A 17,635-nucleotide genomic window follows, 5' to 3' on the forward strand; every position below is an offset into this window, starting at 1 on the left:
TATACCGGGGTTGACGTGCTGTCAGTGGATTGAATCAGGGCATGTGAAGCGTCTGGGGTAAACCATGGAAAGTTGTGTGGGGCCTGGATGTGGAAAGGGAGCTGTGGTTTCGGGCATTATTGCATGACAGCTAGAGACTGAGTGTGAACGAATGGGGCCTTTGTTGTCTTTTCCTAGCGCTACCTCGCACACATGAGGGGGGAGGGGGATGGTATTCCATGTGCGGCGAGGTGGCGATGGGAATGAATAAAGGCAGATAGTGTGAATTGTGTGCATGGGTATATATGTATGTGTCTGTATATATATGTGTACATTGAGATGTATAGGTATGTATATTTGCGTGTGTGTACGTGTATGTATATACATGTGTATGAGGGTGCGTTGGGCCATTTATTTCGTCTGTTTCCTTGCGCTACCTCGCAAACGCCGGAGACAGCGACAAAGCAAAATAAAAAGAAATAAATATAATATATATATATATATATATATATATATATATATATATATATATATATATATATATATATATATATATATATATTAGAAGGAAGAGATAAGGAGGCCAAGTGATGATATTCCCTCAAAAGCTCACTCTGTTTTTAACACTACCTCGCTAACGCAGGAAATGGCAAATAGTATGAAAAAGAAGGAAAATATATATATATAATATATATATATATATATATATATATATATATATATATATATATATATATATATATATATATATATATATATATATATATATATATGTCAAGTGAGAGCGAGAGATTATTCAAGATGGTTCCTGGAGTGCGTGACCAGTTATACTGCCATCCTGTGGTAGAGGCTTAGGTGAGGCGGAGGGTTTACCATTCGTGTTAGGGAGGAGGTGAGGCACAGTGCATCCTGTCTCTGGACCCGTGGAAGAGATGTCGAGTCAAGATCAGTCACTGGTGCGTTTCACGGCCGTGGACTATACCATCTTCTGCCTCATGCTGGCGGTTTCCATCTTGATTGGTGTGTGCAGCGCCTTCAGGGATCGGCACAAGCCCTCCACCCAGGAGTTCCTGTTGGGCGGCAGGAACATGTCGCCCTTGCCAGTGGCGTTCTCTCTCCTGGGCGGCGTCATATCTGCCATATCTATATTAGGTCAGTATGGGGGTACGTGGTAGCATGATGTGGTCCCGGGGCAGGAGGCGGACCTGGGTGTGTATGGTGGTAGGAGGGAAGTGGCTGTCTCATGATGAAACATGAGGGTCGACGAGTCTCCCTCCCACTTGGTGATCTTTGTGGGTCTCTACCTCCGACATCACCACCATCGCCACCATTATGTTGGAGAGGGCAAACCATAGTTTACAGAGGGACAATCATAGAGTCTCCAACATCCTGTTAGATTAGATAGAATATCAACATTAAACAATAGGGTCTGAGTAATGCATACAACGCGAGATTCTGATACAGCGTCTATGTTCATATGAACAAATGGATAACAATGTATTTTTCTTTCTTGTTGTGTCTACGTTGATATTCGTTCTTTTTTTTCTTTCGTAAATGTTCGCAGTTGACCTGTGTTAGCGAGGTAGCTCCAGGAACAGACGAAGAAAGGCCACATCTGCTTACGTCTATTCTCTAGCTGTCATATGTAATGTACCGAAACCACAGCTCCCTATTCACATCTAAGTCTCACTGACCTTTCCATAGTTCACCTTACAGAGATATGTTGAATCTGTTTGTAATGTTGATGGTAAACGGGGGAGCATGACTAGGGAGTGTGGCTTCTGATGGGTGTATGTCTGGTGGGCTGGTGTTTCAGACTGGGTTGAGAGGGTAGATGAAGCTTATGTGTCTTGAAGTGTTGTGTTTGTTAGGGATTCAGAGACCTATGAGTAGAGGTCACTGAGATGGAGGTAACGGTGGGCCTTCTGTTGTCGCTTAGGGTTTAGCGGTGAGGTATGGAGTGGCTTGGGTAGGAGGAGTCCGATGCTGAAACTGCTGCTGCAAGGAAATGAGCCGAAATGAGATTGTGTTGGGAATATCTTTGTTTCGCCGTGTCTGTGGGTGTCGGGCAGCAGGTGATTGTTCCCAGTGTTTTGTTATGTGTGATGCGAAGCTGCGTGATATCTGAGAGGAGGATGAGCAGGTAGATGAGGCTTGATGATCCAGGATGGAACGGATATGTCATGATTTCTAAGGAGTGCTCAGGGATCCTTTGCTTTTGTTGTGGGGAGTGAAAGTCATGTGATTCTCGTACTTGATGTTTGAAATATATATAATCATGATATGGGAGGGTATTGATTGAGAGGGTGAAGGCGTTTACAGAGCATCAGATTGGGGAAGAGCAGTGTGGTTTCAGAAGTGGTAGAGGATGTGTGGATCAGGTGTTTGCTTTGAAGAATGTATGTGAGAAATACTTAGAAAAACAGATGGATTTGTATGTAGCATTTATGGATCTGGAGAAGAAATATAATAGACTTGAGAGAGATGTTTTGCGGAAGATTCTAAAAGTATATGGCGTGGGAGGTAAGTTGCTAGAAGCAGTGATTTTTTTTTTTTTTTTTTTACCAAGGATGTAAGGCATGTGTACGAGTAGGAAGAGAGGAAAGTAATTGGTTCCCATTGAATGTTGGTTTGCGGTAGGGGTGCGTGATGTCTCCATGGTTGTTTAATTTGTTTATGGGTGGGGTTGTTTAAGAGGTGAATTGCAAGAGTTTTGGAGAGAGGAGCAAGTTTGCAATCTGTTCTGGATGAGAGGGCTTTGGAAGCGAGTCAGTTGTTCGCTGATGATACAGCACTGGTGGCTGATTCGGGTGGGAAACTGTAGAAATTGGTGACTGAGTTTAGTAAAGTGTGTGAAAGAGGAAAGCTGAGAGTAGATGTGAATAAGAGCAAGGTTATTAGGTTCAATATGGTCGAGGGACAAGTCAATCGTGAGGTAAGTTTGGATGGAGAAAATTGGAGGAAGTGAAGGGTTTTAGATATCTGGGAGTGGATTTAGCAGCGGATGGAACTATGGAAGCGGAAGTGAGTCACAGGGTGGAGGAGGGGGCGAAGATTCTGGGAGCGTTGAAGAATGTGTGGAAGGCGAGAACGTTATCTCGGAGAGCACAAATGGGAATGTTTGAAGGAATGATGGTTCCAACAATTTTATATGGTTGCGAGGCATGGGCTATAGATAGGGTTGTGCGGAGGAGGGTGGGTGTGTTGGAAATGAGATGATTGAGGACAATATGTGGTGTGAGGTGGTTTTGACTGAGTAAGTAATGAAAGGGTACGAGAGATGTGTGATGATAAATAGAGTGCGGTTCAGAGAGCAGAAGAGAGTGTGTTGAAATGGTTTGGTCACATGGAGAGAATGAGTGAGGAAAGATTGACCAAGAGGATATATGTGTCAGAGGTGGAGGGAAGAAGAAGTGGGAGACCAAATTGGAGGTGGAAGGATGGAATGAAAATGGTTTTGAGCGATCGGGGCCTGAACATACAGGAGGGTGAAAGGCGTGCAAGGAATGGAGTGAATTGGAACGATGTGGTATACCAGGGTCGACGTGCTGTCAGTGGACTGAACCAGGGCATGTGAAGCGTCTGGGGGTATACCATGGAAAGTTTTTATGGGGCGTGGATGTGGAAAGGGAGCTGTGGTTTTGGCGCATTGTACATGACTGCTAGAGACAGTGTGAACGAATGTGGTCTTTGTTGTCCTTTCCTGGCGCTACCTCACTGGAGGGGGAATACTATTTCATGTATGGCAAGCTGGCAATGGGAATTGATGGAGGCAGCAAGTATGAATATATACATGTGTATATATGTATATGTGTGTATGTATATGTATACATATACGTTGAAATGTATATGTAAGTATATGTGCGTATTTGGGCGTTTATGGATATACATGTGTATATGGGTGGGTTGGGACATTCCTCGTCTGTTTCCTTGCGCTACCTCACTGAGGCGGGAGACGACGATTAAGTATGATGAATATAAGAAATAATTCATTATACTTAATCGTCGTCAAGATATTCCTATGAGTCCACGGGGGAAAATGAAACACGAAAAGTTCCCAAGTGCACGTTCGTGTAATAATCACATCATCAGGGGAGACACAAGAGAGAAATATAACAGTCAGTTGATATACATCGAAGAGACGAAGCTAGGACGCCATTTGGTTAACATGTGATTGTCCAAAACATACAACGAGCGTTCATAAACTTATCATTTTACAAATTTTATCAACAATAAAGTTATCTAATTTGTATAGACCATCACTAATATTAAGATTATAATTCTTTGTGTATTTAATAATAGAAGATTCAATGATATTTCTCCTGGTAACAGAGTTAGAGTTAATAACTGAGATGGCGTTACTCCAGTCAATACAATGATCATAGTTTTTAACGTGATTAAACAAGGCATTTGATTCTTGTCCCGTTCTTATACTATATTTATGTTGCTTAAGTCTAACAGAAAGATCCTTACCAGTCTGACCAACATAAGATTTAATCACAATTTCCACAAGGCACTTTATAGATGCAACTAAGAGAATTTTCTGGTGAATTCCTGATTAAGGTATTCTTTATAGTATTATTGTTGCTAAAGGCACAAACCCATCTTTTGTGGTAAATCTGTCTAATAAACAACAAGATAAAGATTCCTTGTGTGCATTAGGCTATGGTTTAAGTTTTCTGTGCTCTAACAGGGAAGCCAGCTGTGTTGATGTCACAAGGTCTTTTTGTAATTTAGAAAAGTACAGTAATTTAAGTAATGATGATATTAATATCTGTAAGGGTTTAGTGTATGCCAGTTTGTCAAAACCAGTGAAAGCTAATTGCCCTAAAAGATTTATAAGAGCTATTAACATCTTGAAAAAAGACAAGGATATACATATTACTAAAGCAGATAAGGCTAACACTGTTATGATTTTAGACAAAAGTAACTATTTATCTAAAATGAATGATCTTCTAAATGATGACACAACATATTCTAAACTCAGTAAAAATCCCTTAGAAGCAGTTAATTCTCACTTCAATAAAGAAATGAAGTTGTTGTTGAAAGGTAACATTTCTCTTATCAAAAGTTTGTCATCTTTGTCCCCTTCATTGCCATATATGTATGGACTTATCAAAACACATAAACAAAATTTTCCAGCAAGACCTCTAGTGAGTTCAGTAGGCTCCATCACATATAAATTGCCAAAATGGTTAGCTTCTTTATTAAGCCCTTTAGTGGGTAAAGTATCAAATTCTAATATCATGAACAATGTAGATTTAGTCAACAAGCTAAACAATATCAATGTTAATTTTGATTTCAAACTAGTTAGCTTTGATGTTTCCTCACTTTTCACTAAAGTTCCAGTTGATGATCTTTTAGAATATTTATTTGATGTCTTGGATGATATTCATTTACCTGTTTCAAAGTCTAATTTCATTGAACTGATAAAATTGTGTATAAAAGATGGTGTATTTCAATTCAATGGAGATTATTATGCTCAAAAATTTGGTATGGCAATGGGTAGCCCTCTTTCACCTGTACTAAGTAATCTTTATATGGAATTTTTTGAAACAAAATTACTAAAGGATATCTTACCTTCTAATGCAATTTGGTTTAGGTATGTAGATGATGTTCTTTGTGTTTGGCCAACAAATGAAAACTTACAAATATTTCTCCCCTTACTTAACAATTTGGTACCTTCCATCAAATTTACTGTAGAAAATGAAAATAATCGTATGTTACCATTTTTAGATTGCCTGATCCATAGACAAGGAAACAAGTTTAAGTTTAGCATATACAGAAAACCTACCAATGTATGCTCATATATCCATTATTACTCATCTCGACATGACAGTTAAATTATCATTTCAATCTATTTTCCTTAGGGCATTATGTATTTGCAGTCCAAAGTTCATTGATGATGAGTTTGAGAAGATATATTCTATTGGATCTAGGTTGAAGTACCCTGGATCTTTCATTGATAAATCCCTTATGTGAGCAAAGAAATCATTTTACAGAGTTGAGCCCAAACCTCCCATTGACACCAAGAATCTTTTAGTTCTCCCTTTTAATGATAATTTCACTGTTTCCCATGTTGCTTAATCCATTGAGGTAAATGTTGCCTTTAGCAACAATAATACTATAAAGAATATCTTAATCAGGAATTCACCAGAAAATTCTCATGGATGCATCTATAAAGTGCCTTGTGGAAACTGATAAATTTTATGTTGGTCAGACTTGTAAGGATCTTTCTGTTAGACTTAAGCAACATAAATATAGTATAGGAACGGGGCAAGAATCATTGCCTCGTTTAATCATGTTAAAAACTATGATCATTATATTGACTGGAGTAACGCCATCTCAGTTATTAACTCTAACTCTATTACCAAGAGAAATATCATTGAATCTTCTATTATTAGATACACAAAGAATTATAATCTTAATATTAGTGATGGTCTATACAAATTAGATAACTTTATTGTTGATAAAATTTGTAAAATAAGTTTATGAACGCTCGTTGTATGTTTTGCACAATCACATGTTTACCAAATGGGGTCTTAGCGGCGTCTCTTCGATGTATATCAACTGTTATATTTCTCTCTTGTGTCTCCCCTGATGATGTGATCATTATGCCAAAGTGCACTTAGGAACTTATAGTGTTTCATTTTCCCCTTGGACTCGTAGTAATATACATAAATATATTTATTTTATTTATTTTGCTTTGTCGCTGTCTCCCGCGTTTGCGAGGAAGCGCAAGGAAACAGACGAAAGAAATGGCTAAACCCACTCCCATACACATGTATATACACACACGTCCACACACGAAAATATACATACCTATACATCTCAATGTACACATATATATATACACACACAGACACATACATATATACCCATGCACACAATTCACACTGTCTGCCTTTATTCATTCCCATCGCCACCTCGCCACACATGGAATACCGTCCCCCTCCCCCGTCATGTGTGCGGGGTAGTGCTAGGAAAAGACAACAAAGGCCTCATTCGTTCACACTCAGTCTCCAGTTGTCATGCAATAATGCCCGAAACCATAGCTCCCTTTCCACATCCAGGCCCCACACAGCTTTCCATGGTTTACCCCAGACGCTTCACATGCCCTGATTCAATACCCTGACAGCACGTCAACCCCTGTATACCACATCGATCCAATTCACTCTATTCCTTGCCCGCCTTTCACCCTCCTGCATGTTCAGGCCCCGATCACTCAAAATCTTTTTCACTCCATCTTTCCACCTCCAATTTGGTCTCCCACTTCTTCCAGTTCCCTCCACCACTGACACATATATCCTCTTGGTCAATCTATCCTCACTCATTCTCTCCATGTGACCAAACTATTTCAAAACACCCTCTTCTGCTCTCTCAACCACGCTCTTTTTATTTCCACACATCTCTCTTACCCTTACATTACTTACTCGATCAAACCACCTCACACCACACATTGTCCTCAAACATCTCATTTTCAGCACATCCACCCTCCTGCGCACAACTCTATCCATAGCTCATGCCTCGCAACCATACAACATTGTTGGAACCACTATTCCTTCAAACATACCCATTTTTGCTTTCCGAGATAATGTTCTCGACTTCCACACATTCTTCAAGGCTCCCAGGATTTTCGCCACCTCCCCCACCCAATGATTCACTTCCGCTTCCATGGTTCCATCCGCTGCCAGATCCACTCCCAGATATCTAAAACACTTTACTTCCTCCAGTTTTTCTCCATTCAAACTTATCACCCAATTGACTTGACCCTCAACCCTACTGTACCTAATAACCTTGCTCTTATTCACATTTACTCTTAACTTTCTTCTTTCACACACTTTACCAAACTCAGTCACCAGCTTCTGCAGTTTCTCACATGAATCAGCCACCAGCGCTGTATCACCAGCGAACAACAACTGACTCACTTCCCAAGCTCTCTCATCCACAACAGACTTCATTCTTGCCCCTCTTTCCAAAATTCTTGCATTCCCCTTCCTAGCAACCCCATCCATAAACAAATTAAACAACCATGGAGACATCACACACCCCTGCCGCAAACCTACATTCACTGAGAACCAATCACTTTCCTCTCTTCCTACACGTACACATGCCTTACATCCTCGATAAAAACTTTTCACTGCTTCTAACAACTTGCCACCCACACCATATATTCTTAATACCTTCCACAGAGCATCTCTATCAACTCTATCATATGCCTTCTCCAGATCCATAAATGCTACATACAAATCCATTTGCTTTTCTAAGTATTTCTCATATACATTCTTCAAAGCAAACACCTGATCCACACATCCTCTACCACTTCTGAAACCACACTGCTCTTCCCCAATCTGATGCTCTGTACATGCCTTCACCCTCTCAATCAATACCCTTCCATATAATTTACCGGGAATACTCAACAAACTTATACCTCTGTAATTTGAGCACTCACTCTTATCCCCTTTGCCTTTGTACAATGGCACTATGCACGCATTCCGCCAATCCTCAGGCACCTCACCATGAGTCATACATACATTGAATAACCTTACCAACCAGTCAACAGTACAGTCACCCCCTTTTTTAATAAATTCCATTGCAATACCATCCAAACCTGCTGCCTTGCCGGCTTTCATCTTCCGCAAAGCTTTTACTACCTCTTCTCTGTTTACCAAATCATTTTCTCCAACCCTCTCACTTTGCACACCACCTCGACCAAAACACCCTATATCTGCCACTCTATCATCAAACACATTCAACAAACCTTCAAAATACTCACTCCATCTCCTTCTCACATCACCACTACTTGTTATCACCTCCCCATTTGCGCCCTTCACTGAAGTTCCCATTTGCTCCCTTGTCTTACGCACTTCATTTACCTCCTTCCAGAACATCTTTTTATTCTCCCTAAAACTTAATGATACTCTCTCACCCCAACTCTCATTTGCCCTCTTTTTCACCTCTTGCACCTTTCTCTTGACCTCCTGTCTCTTTCTTCTATACATCTCCCACTCAATTGCATTTTTTTCCTGCAAAAATCGTCCAAATGCCTCTCTCTTCTCTTTCACTAATAATCTTACTTCTTCATTCCACCACTCACTACCCTTTCTAATCAACCCACCTCCCACGCTTCTCATGCCACAAGCATCTTTTGCGCAATCCATCACTGATTCCCTAAATACATCCCATTCCTCCCCCACTCCCCTTACTTCCATTGTTCTCACCTTCTTCCATTCTGTACTCAGTCTCTCCTGGTACTTCCTCACACAAGTCTCCTTCCCAAGCTCACTTACTCTCACCACCCTCTTCACCCCAACATTCACTCTTCTTTTCTGAAAACCCATACAAATCTTCACCTTAGCCTCCACAAGATAATGATCAGACGTCCCTCCAGTTGCACCTCTCAGCACATTAACATCCAAAAGTCTCTCTTTCGCGCGCCTGTCAATTAACAAGTAATCCAATAACGCTCTCTGGCTATCTCTCCTACTTACATACGTATACTTATGTATATCTCGCTTTTTAAACCAGGTATTCCCAATCATTAGTCCTTTTTCAGCACATAAATCTACAAGCTCTTCACCATTTTCATTTTACAACACTGAACACCCCATGTATACTAATTATTCCCTCAACTGCCACATTACTCACCTTTGCATTCAAATCACCCATCACTATAACCCGGTCTCGTGCATCAAAACCACTAACACACTCATTCAGCTGCTTCCAAAACACTTGCCTCTCATGATCTTTCTTCTCATGCCCAGGTGCATATGCACCAATAATCACCCATCTCTCTCCATCAACTTTCTGTTTTACCCATATTAATCGAGAATTTACTTTCTTACATTCTATCACATACTCCCACAACTCCTGTTTCAGGAATACTGCTACTCCTTCCCTTGCTCTTGTCCTCTCCCTAACCCCTGACTTTACTCCCAAGAGATTCCCAAACCACTCTTCCCCTTTACCCTTGAGCTTCGTTTCACTCGGAGCCAAAACATCCAGGTTACTTTTCTCAAACATACTACCTATCTCTCCTTTTTTCACATCTTAGTTACATCCACACACATTTAGACACACCAGTCCGAGCCTTCGAGGAGGATGAGCACTCCCCGCGTGACTCCTTCTTCTGTTTCCCATTTCAGAAAGTTAAAAAATACAAGGAGGGGAGGATTTCTGGCCCCCCGCTCCCGTCCCCTCTAGTTGCCTTCTACGACACGCGAGTAATGCGTAGGAAGTATTCTTTCACCCCTATCCCCAGGGATAATATATATTTTTTCTTTTCTTTTAAACTATTTGCCATTTCCCGCGTTAGCGAGGTAGCGCTAAGAACAGAGGACTGGGCCTTTTTTGGAATATCCTCAACTGGCCCCCTCTGTTCCTTCTTTTGGAAAATTAAAAAAAAAAAAAAAAAAAATATACATACACATACACACGCACATATACACACACATATACATATATATATATATATATATATATATATATATATATATATATATATATATATATATATATATATATACATATATATATATACATACAGAATGGAAAAAGGCTAGAACAAAGGAGGTAAGGGGAGTAGGGGAGGAATGGGATGTATTTAGGGAAGCAGTGATGGCTTGCGCAAAAGATGGTGGTGGCATGAGAAGAGTGGGAGGTGGGTTGATTAGAAAGGGTAGTGAGTGGTGGGATGAAGAAGTAAGATTATTAGTGAAAGAGAAGAGAGAGCCATTTGGACGATTTTTGCAGGGAAATAATGCAAATGAGTGGGAAATGTATAAAAGAAAGAGGCAGGAGGTCAAGAGAAAGGTGCAAGAGGTGAAAAGAGGGCAAATGAGAGTTGGGGTGAGAGAGTATCATTAAATTTTGGGGAGAATAAAAAGATGTTCTGGAAGGAGGTAAATAAAGTGCGTAAGACAAGGGAGCAAATGGGAACTTCAGTGAACGGGGCTAATGGGGAGGTGATAACAAGTAGTGGTGATGCGAGGAGATGGAGTGAGTGTTTTGAAGGTTTGGTGAATGTGTTTGATGATAGAGTGGCAGTTATAGGGTGTTTTGGTCGAGGTGGTGTGCAAAGTGAGAGGATTAGGGAAAATGATTTGGTAAACAGAGAAGAGGTAGTAAAAGCTTTGCGGAATTTGAAAGCCGGCAAGGCAGCGGGTTTGGATGGAATTGCAGTGGAATTTATTAAAAAAGGGGGTGACGGTACTGTTGACTGGTTGGCAAGATTATTTGATGTATATATGACTCATGGTGAGGTGCCTGAGGATTGGCGGAATGCTTGCATAGCGCCGTTGTACAAAGGCAAAGGGGATAAGAGCGAGTGCTGAAATTACAGAGGTATAAGTTTGTCGAGTATTCCTGGTAAATTATATGGGAGGGTATTGATTGAGAAGGTGAAGGCATGTAAAGAGCATCAGATTGGGGAAGAGCAGTGTGGTTTCAGAAGTGGTAGAGGATGTGTGGATCAGGTGTTTGCTTTGAAGAATGTATGCGAGTAATACTTAGAAAAGCGAATGGATTTGTATGAAGGATTTATGGATGTGGAGAAGGCATATGATATGAGGTGATAGCGATGCTCTGTGGAAGGTATTAAGAATATATGGTGTGGGAGGCAAGTTTTTAGAAGCAGTGAAAAGATTTTATCGAGGATGTAAGGCATGTGTACGTGTAGGAAGAGAGGAAAGGGATTGGTTCTCCGTGAATGTAGGTTTGCGGCAGAGGTGTGTGATGTCTCCATGGTTGTTTAATTTGTTTATGGATGGGGTTGTTAGGGCGGTGAATGCAGGAGTTTTGGAAAGAGGGGCAAGTACGAAGTCTGTTGTGGATGAGAGAGCTTGGGAAGCGAGTCAGTTGTTGTTCGCTGATGATACAGCGCTGGTGGCTGATTCATGTGAGAAACTGCAGAAGCTGGTGACTGAGTTTGGTAAAGTGTGTGAAAGCAGAAAGTTAAGAGTAAATGTGAATAAGAGCAAGGTTATTAGGTACAGTAGGGTTGAGGGTTAAGTCAATTGGGAGGTAAGTTTGAATGGAGAAAAACTGGAGGAAATAAAGTGTTTTAGATATCTGGGAATGGATCTGGCAGCGGATGGAACCATGGAAGCGGAAGTGAATCATAGGGTGGGGGAGGGGGCGAAAATTCTGGGAGCCTTGAAGAATGTTTGGAAGTCGAGAACATTATCTCGGAAAGCAAAAATGGGTATGTTTGAAGGAATAGTGGTTCCAATAATGTTGTATGGCTGCGAGGCGTGGGCTATGGATAGAGTTGTGCGCAGGAGGGTAGATGTGATGGAAATGAGATGTTTGAGGACAATATGTGGTGTGAGGTGGTTTGATCGAGTAAGTAATGTAAGGGAAGAGAAATGTGTGGAAATAAAAAGAGCGTGGTTGAGAGAGCAGAAGAGGGTGTTTTGAAATGGTTTGGTCACATGGGGAGAATGAGTGAGGAAAGATTGACCAAGAGGATATATGTGTCAGAGGTGGAGGGAACGCGGAGAAGTGGGAGACCAAATTGGAGGTGGAAAGATGGAGTGAAAAAGATTTTGAGTGATCGGGGCAAGGAATAGAGTGAATTGGAACGATGTGGTATACCGGGGTCGACATGCTGTCAATGGATTGAACCAGGGCATGTGAAGCGTCTGGGGTAAACCATGGAAAGTTGTGTGGGGATTGGGTGAAGAATGGGAGCCGTGGTTTCGGTGCATTATTACATGACAGCTGGAGACTGAGGTTGAACTCATTCTCTCCATGTGACAAAACCATTTGGAAACACCCTCTTCTGCTCTCTCAACAACACTCTTTATATTACCACACATCTCTCTTACCTATTACTACTTACTCGATCAAACCACCTCACACCACATATTGTCATCAAACATCTCATTTCCAGCAAATCCACCCTCCTCCGCACAACTCTATCCATAGTCCACGCCTCGCAACCATACATCATTGTTGGAACCACTACTTCTTCAAACATGCCCATTTTTTCTTTCCAAGATAACGTTCTTGACTTCCACACATTTTTTAACGCTCCCAGAACTGTCGCTCCCTTCCCACCCTATGATTCACTTCTGCTTCCATGGTTCCATACGCTGGCAAATCCACTCCCAGATATCTAAAACACTTCACTTCCTCCAGTTTTTCTCCATTCAAATTTACCTCCCAATTGACTTGTCTCACAACCCTATTGTACTCTCAGCTTTCTTCTTTCACACACTTAACCAAATTAAGTCACCAGATTCTGCAGTTCTCACCCGAATCAGTCACCAGCCCTGTATTATCAGCAAACACAACTGACTCACTTCCCAAGCTCTCTCATCCACAACATTCTGCATACTTGCCCCTTTTTCCAAAACTCTTGGATTCACCTCCCTAACAACCCCATCCATAAACAAATTAAACTACCATGGAGACATCACACACCCCTGCCGCAAACCTACATTCACTGAGAACCAATCACCTTCCTCTCTTCCTGCACGTACACATGTCTTACATCCTCAATAAAAACTTTTCATTGCTTGTAACAGCTTGCCTCCCACACCTTACATTTTTAATACCTTCCACAGAGCATCTGTATCAACTCTATCACATGACTTCTCTAGATCCATAAATACTACATACGAATCCAATTGCTTTTCTAAGTATTTCTCACAAACATTCTTCAAAGCAAACACCTGATCCACACATCGTCTACCACTTCTGAAACTACACTGCTCTTCCCCAAACTGATGCTCTGTACATGCCTTTACCCTCTCAATCAATATCCTCCATTACAATTTCCCAGGAATACTCAACAAACTTATATCTTTGTCATTTGAGCATTCACTTTAGTCCCCCTTGCCTTTGTAAAATGGCACTATGCACGCATTCCGCCAATCCTCAGGCCCCTCACCATGAATCATACATTTATTAAATAACCTTACCAACCAGTCAACAATACGGTCACCCCTTTTTAATAAATTCCAATGCAATACCATCCAAACCTGCTGCCTTGCCGACTTTCATCTTCCGCAAAGCTTTTACTATCTCTTCTCTGTTTACCAAATCATGCTCCGTAATCCTTTCACTTTGCACACCACCTTGACCAAAACAACCTATATCTGCCACTCTATCATCAAACACATTCAACAAACCTTCAAAATTCTCACTCCATCGCCTTTTCACATCACCACTTCTTGTTATCACCTCCCCATTAGCCCCCTTCACTGAATTTCTCATTTGTTCCCTTGTCTTACGCATTGTATTTACTTCCTTCCAAAACATCTTTTCATTCTCCCTAGAATTTAATGATACTCTCTCACCCCAACTCTCATTTGCCCTTTTTTTTCACCTCTTGCACCTTTCTCTTGACCTCCTGCCTTTTTCTATTATACATCTCCCAGTCATTTGCATTATTTCCCTACAAAGATCGTCCAAATGTCTCTCTTCTCTTTCATTGATAGTCTTACCTCTTCATCCCACCACTCACTACCCTTTCTAATCTGCCCACCTCCCACTCTTCCCATGCCACATGCATTTTTTGCGCAAGCCATCACTGCTTCCCTAAATACATTCCATTCCTCTCCCATTCCCCTTACGTCCTTTGTTCTCACCTTTTTCCTTTCTTTACTCAGTCTCTCCTGGTACTTCCTCACACATGTCTCCATCCCAAGCTCACTTACTCTCACCACTCTCTTCACCCCAACATTCTCTCTTCCTTTCTGAAAACCTCTACAAATCCTCATTTTCGCCTCCACAAGATAATGATCAGACATCCCTCCAGTTGCACCTCTCGGCACATTAACATCTATAGGTCTCTCTTTCGCGCGCCTATCAATTAACACGTAATCCAATAACGCTCTCTGGTAATCTCTCCTTCTTACATACGTAGAGTTATGTATATCCCTCTTTTTAAACCAGGTATTCCCAATCACAAGTCCTTTTTCAACACATAAATCTACAAGCTCTTCACCATTTCAATTTACAACACTGAGCACCCCAACTGCCACATTACTCACCTTTGCATTCAAATCACTCATCGCTATATCCCGGTCTCCTGCATCAAAACTACGAACAGACTCACTGAGCTGCTCCCTAAACACTTTTTTCTTATGATCTTTCTTCTCATGCCCAGGTGCATATGCACCGATAATCACCCATCTCTCTCCATCCACACTCAGTTTTACCCATAACAATCTAGAGTTTACTTTCTTACACTCTATCACATACTCGTACCACTCCTGTTTCAGGAGTAGTAATACTCCTTCCCTTGCTCTCGTCCTCTCACTAACCCCTGACTTTACTCCCAAGACATTCCCAAACCACTCTTCCCCTTTACCCTTGAGTTCGTTTCACTCAGAGCCAAAACATCCAGTTTCTTTTCCTCAAACATACTACCTATTTCTCCTTTTTTCTCAACTAGATACATCCACACACATTTAGATTCCCCAATCTGAGCCTTCGAGGGTAATGAGCACTCGCTGCGTGATTCTTTCTTCTGTTTCCCCTTTTAGAAAGTTAAAATACAAGGAGGGGAGGGTTTCTGGCCCCCCGCTCCCGTCCCCTTTAGTAGCCTTCTACGACACGTGAGGAATGCGAGGGAAGTATTTATTTTCCCTTATCCCCAGATATATATATATATATATATATATATATATATATATATATTACTATTATTTATTTTTTATATTGCTTTGTCGCCGTCTCCCGCGTTAGCGAGGTAGCGCAAGGAAACAGACGAAAGAAAGGCTGAACCCACCCACATACACATGTATATACATACACGTCCACAAACGCAAATATACATACCTATACATCTCAATGTACACATATATATACACACACAGACATATACATATATACACATGTACATAATTCATACTGTCTTCTTTTATTTATTCCCATCGCCACCTCGCCACACATGTAATAACTCCCTACCCCCTCATGTGTGCGAGGTAGCGCCAGGAAAAGACATCAAAACCCCCATTCGTTCTCACTCAGTCTCTAGCTGTCATGTAATAATGCACCGAAACCACAGCTCCCTTTCCACATCCAGGCTCCACAGAACTTTCCATGGTTTACCCCAGACGCTTCACATGCCCTGGTTCAATCTATTGACAGTACGTCGACCCCGGTATACTACATCGTTCCAATTCACTATTCCTTGCCCGCCTTTCACCCTCCTGCATGTTCAGGCCCCGATCACTCAAAATCTTTTTCACTCCATCTTTCCACCTCCAATTTGGTCTCCCACTTCTCCTCGTTCCCTCCACCTCTGACACATATATCCTCTTGGTCAATCTTTCCTCACTCATTCTCTCCATGTGACCCAACCATTTCAAGACAACCTCTTCTGCTTTCTCAACCACACTCTTTTTATTTCCACACATCTCTCTTACACTTACATTACTTACTCGATCAAACCACCTCATCACATATTGTCCTCAAACATCTCATTTCCAGCACATCCACCCTCCTGCGCACAACTCTATCCATAGCCCAAGCCTCGCAACCATACAACATTGTTGGACTTCATACATACCCATTTTTGCTTTCCGAGATAATGTTCTCGACTTCCAAACATTCTTCAAGTCTCCCATAATTTTCGCCCCCTCTCCCACCCTATGATTCACTTCCGCTTCCATGGTTGCATCCGCTGCCAGATCCACTCCCAGATATCTAAAACACTTTACTTCCTCCAGTTTTTCTCCATTCTAACTTACCTCCCAATTGACTTGACGCTCAACCCTACTGTACCTAATAACCTTGCTCTTATTCACAATTACTCTTGACTTTCTTCTTTCACACACTTTACCAAACTCAGTCACCAGCTTCTGCAGTTTCTCACATGAATCGGCCACCAGCGCTGTATCATCAGCGAACAACAACTGACTCACTTTCCAAGCTCTCTCATTGACAACACACTGCATAGTTGCCCCTCTTTCTAAAACTCTTGCATTCACGTTCCTAACAGCCCCATCCATAAACAAATTAAACAACCATGGAGACATCACACACCCCTGCCGCAAACCCACATTCACTGAGAACCAATCCCTTTCCTCTGTTCCTACACGAACACATGCCTTACATCCTCGATAAAACCCTTTCACTGCTTCTAACAACTTGCCTCCCACGCCATATATTCTAAGTACGTTCCACAGAGCATCTCTATCAAATATATATATATATATATATATATATATATATATATATATATATATATATATATATATATATATATATATATATATATATATCATGGGAGGTAAATGCAAGAGTTTTGGAAAGAGGGGCAAGTATGAAGTCTGTTGGGGATGAGAGAGCTTGGGAAGTGAGTCAGTTGTTCGCTGATGATACAGCGCTGATGGCTGATTCATGTGAGAAACTGCAGAAGCTGGTGACTGAGTTTGGTAAAGTGTGTGAAAGAAGAAAGTTAAGAGTAAATGTGAATAAGAGCAAGGTTATTAGGTACAGTAGGGTTGAGGGTCAAGTCAATTGGGAGGTGAGTTTGAATGGAGAAAAACTGGAGGAAGTGAAGTGTTTTAGATATCTTTGAGTGGATCTGGCAGCGGATGGAAACATGGAAGCGGATCATAGGGTGGGGGAGGGGGCGAAAATTCTGGGAGCCTTGAAGAATGTGTGGAAGTCGAGAACATTATCTCGGAAAGCAAAAATG

At 41.3% G+C, this 17,635-nt stretch overlaps 1 protein-coding gene across 2 annotated transcripts in view; it reads left to right on the forward strand.

The window, feature by feature from the left end:
* The first annotated feature begins 844 nt into the window (after positions 1-844).
* Positions 845-17,635, forward strand: part of LOC139748377 (sodium-coupled monocarboxylate transporter 2-like) — a 218,079-nt gene continuing 201,288 nt past the window's right edge. For both annotated transcript variants that reach the window (XM_071661490.1, XM_071661489.1), the window contains exon 1: positions 845-1,131. In XM_071661490.1, the coding sequence (XP_071517591.1) occupies positions 912-1,131 (220 nt within the window). In that variant the 5' untranslated portion in view covers positions 845-911. The remainder of the gene's footprint in view (positions 1,132-17,635) is intronic.

Source organism: Panulirus ornatus, chromosome 73, assembly GCF_036320965.1.
Source record: "Panulirus ornatus isolate Po-2019 chromosome 73, ASM3632096v1, whole genome shotgun sequence".
Classification (NCBI taxonomy): Eukaryota; Metazoa; Arthropoda; class Malacostraca; order Decapoda; family Palinuridae; genus Panulirus; species Panulirus ornatus.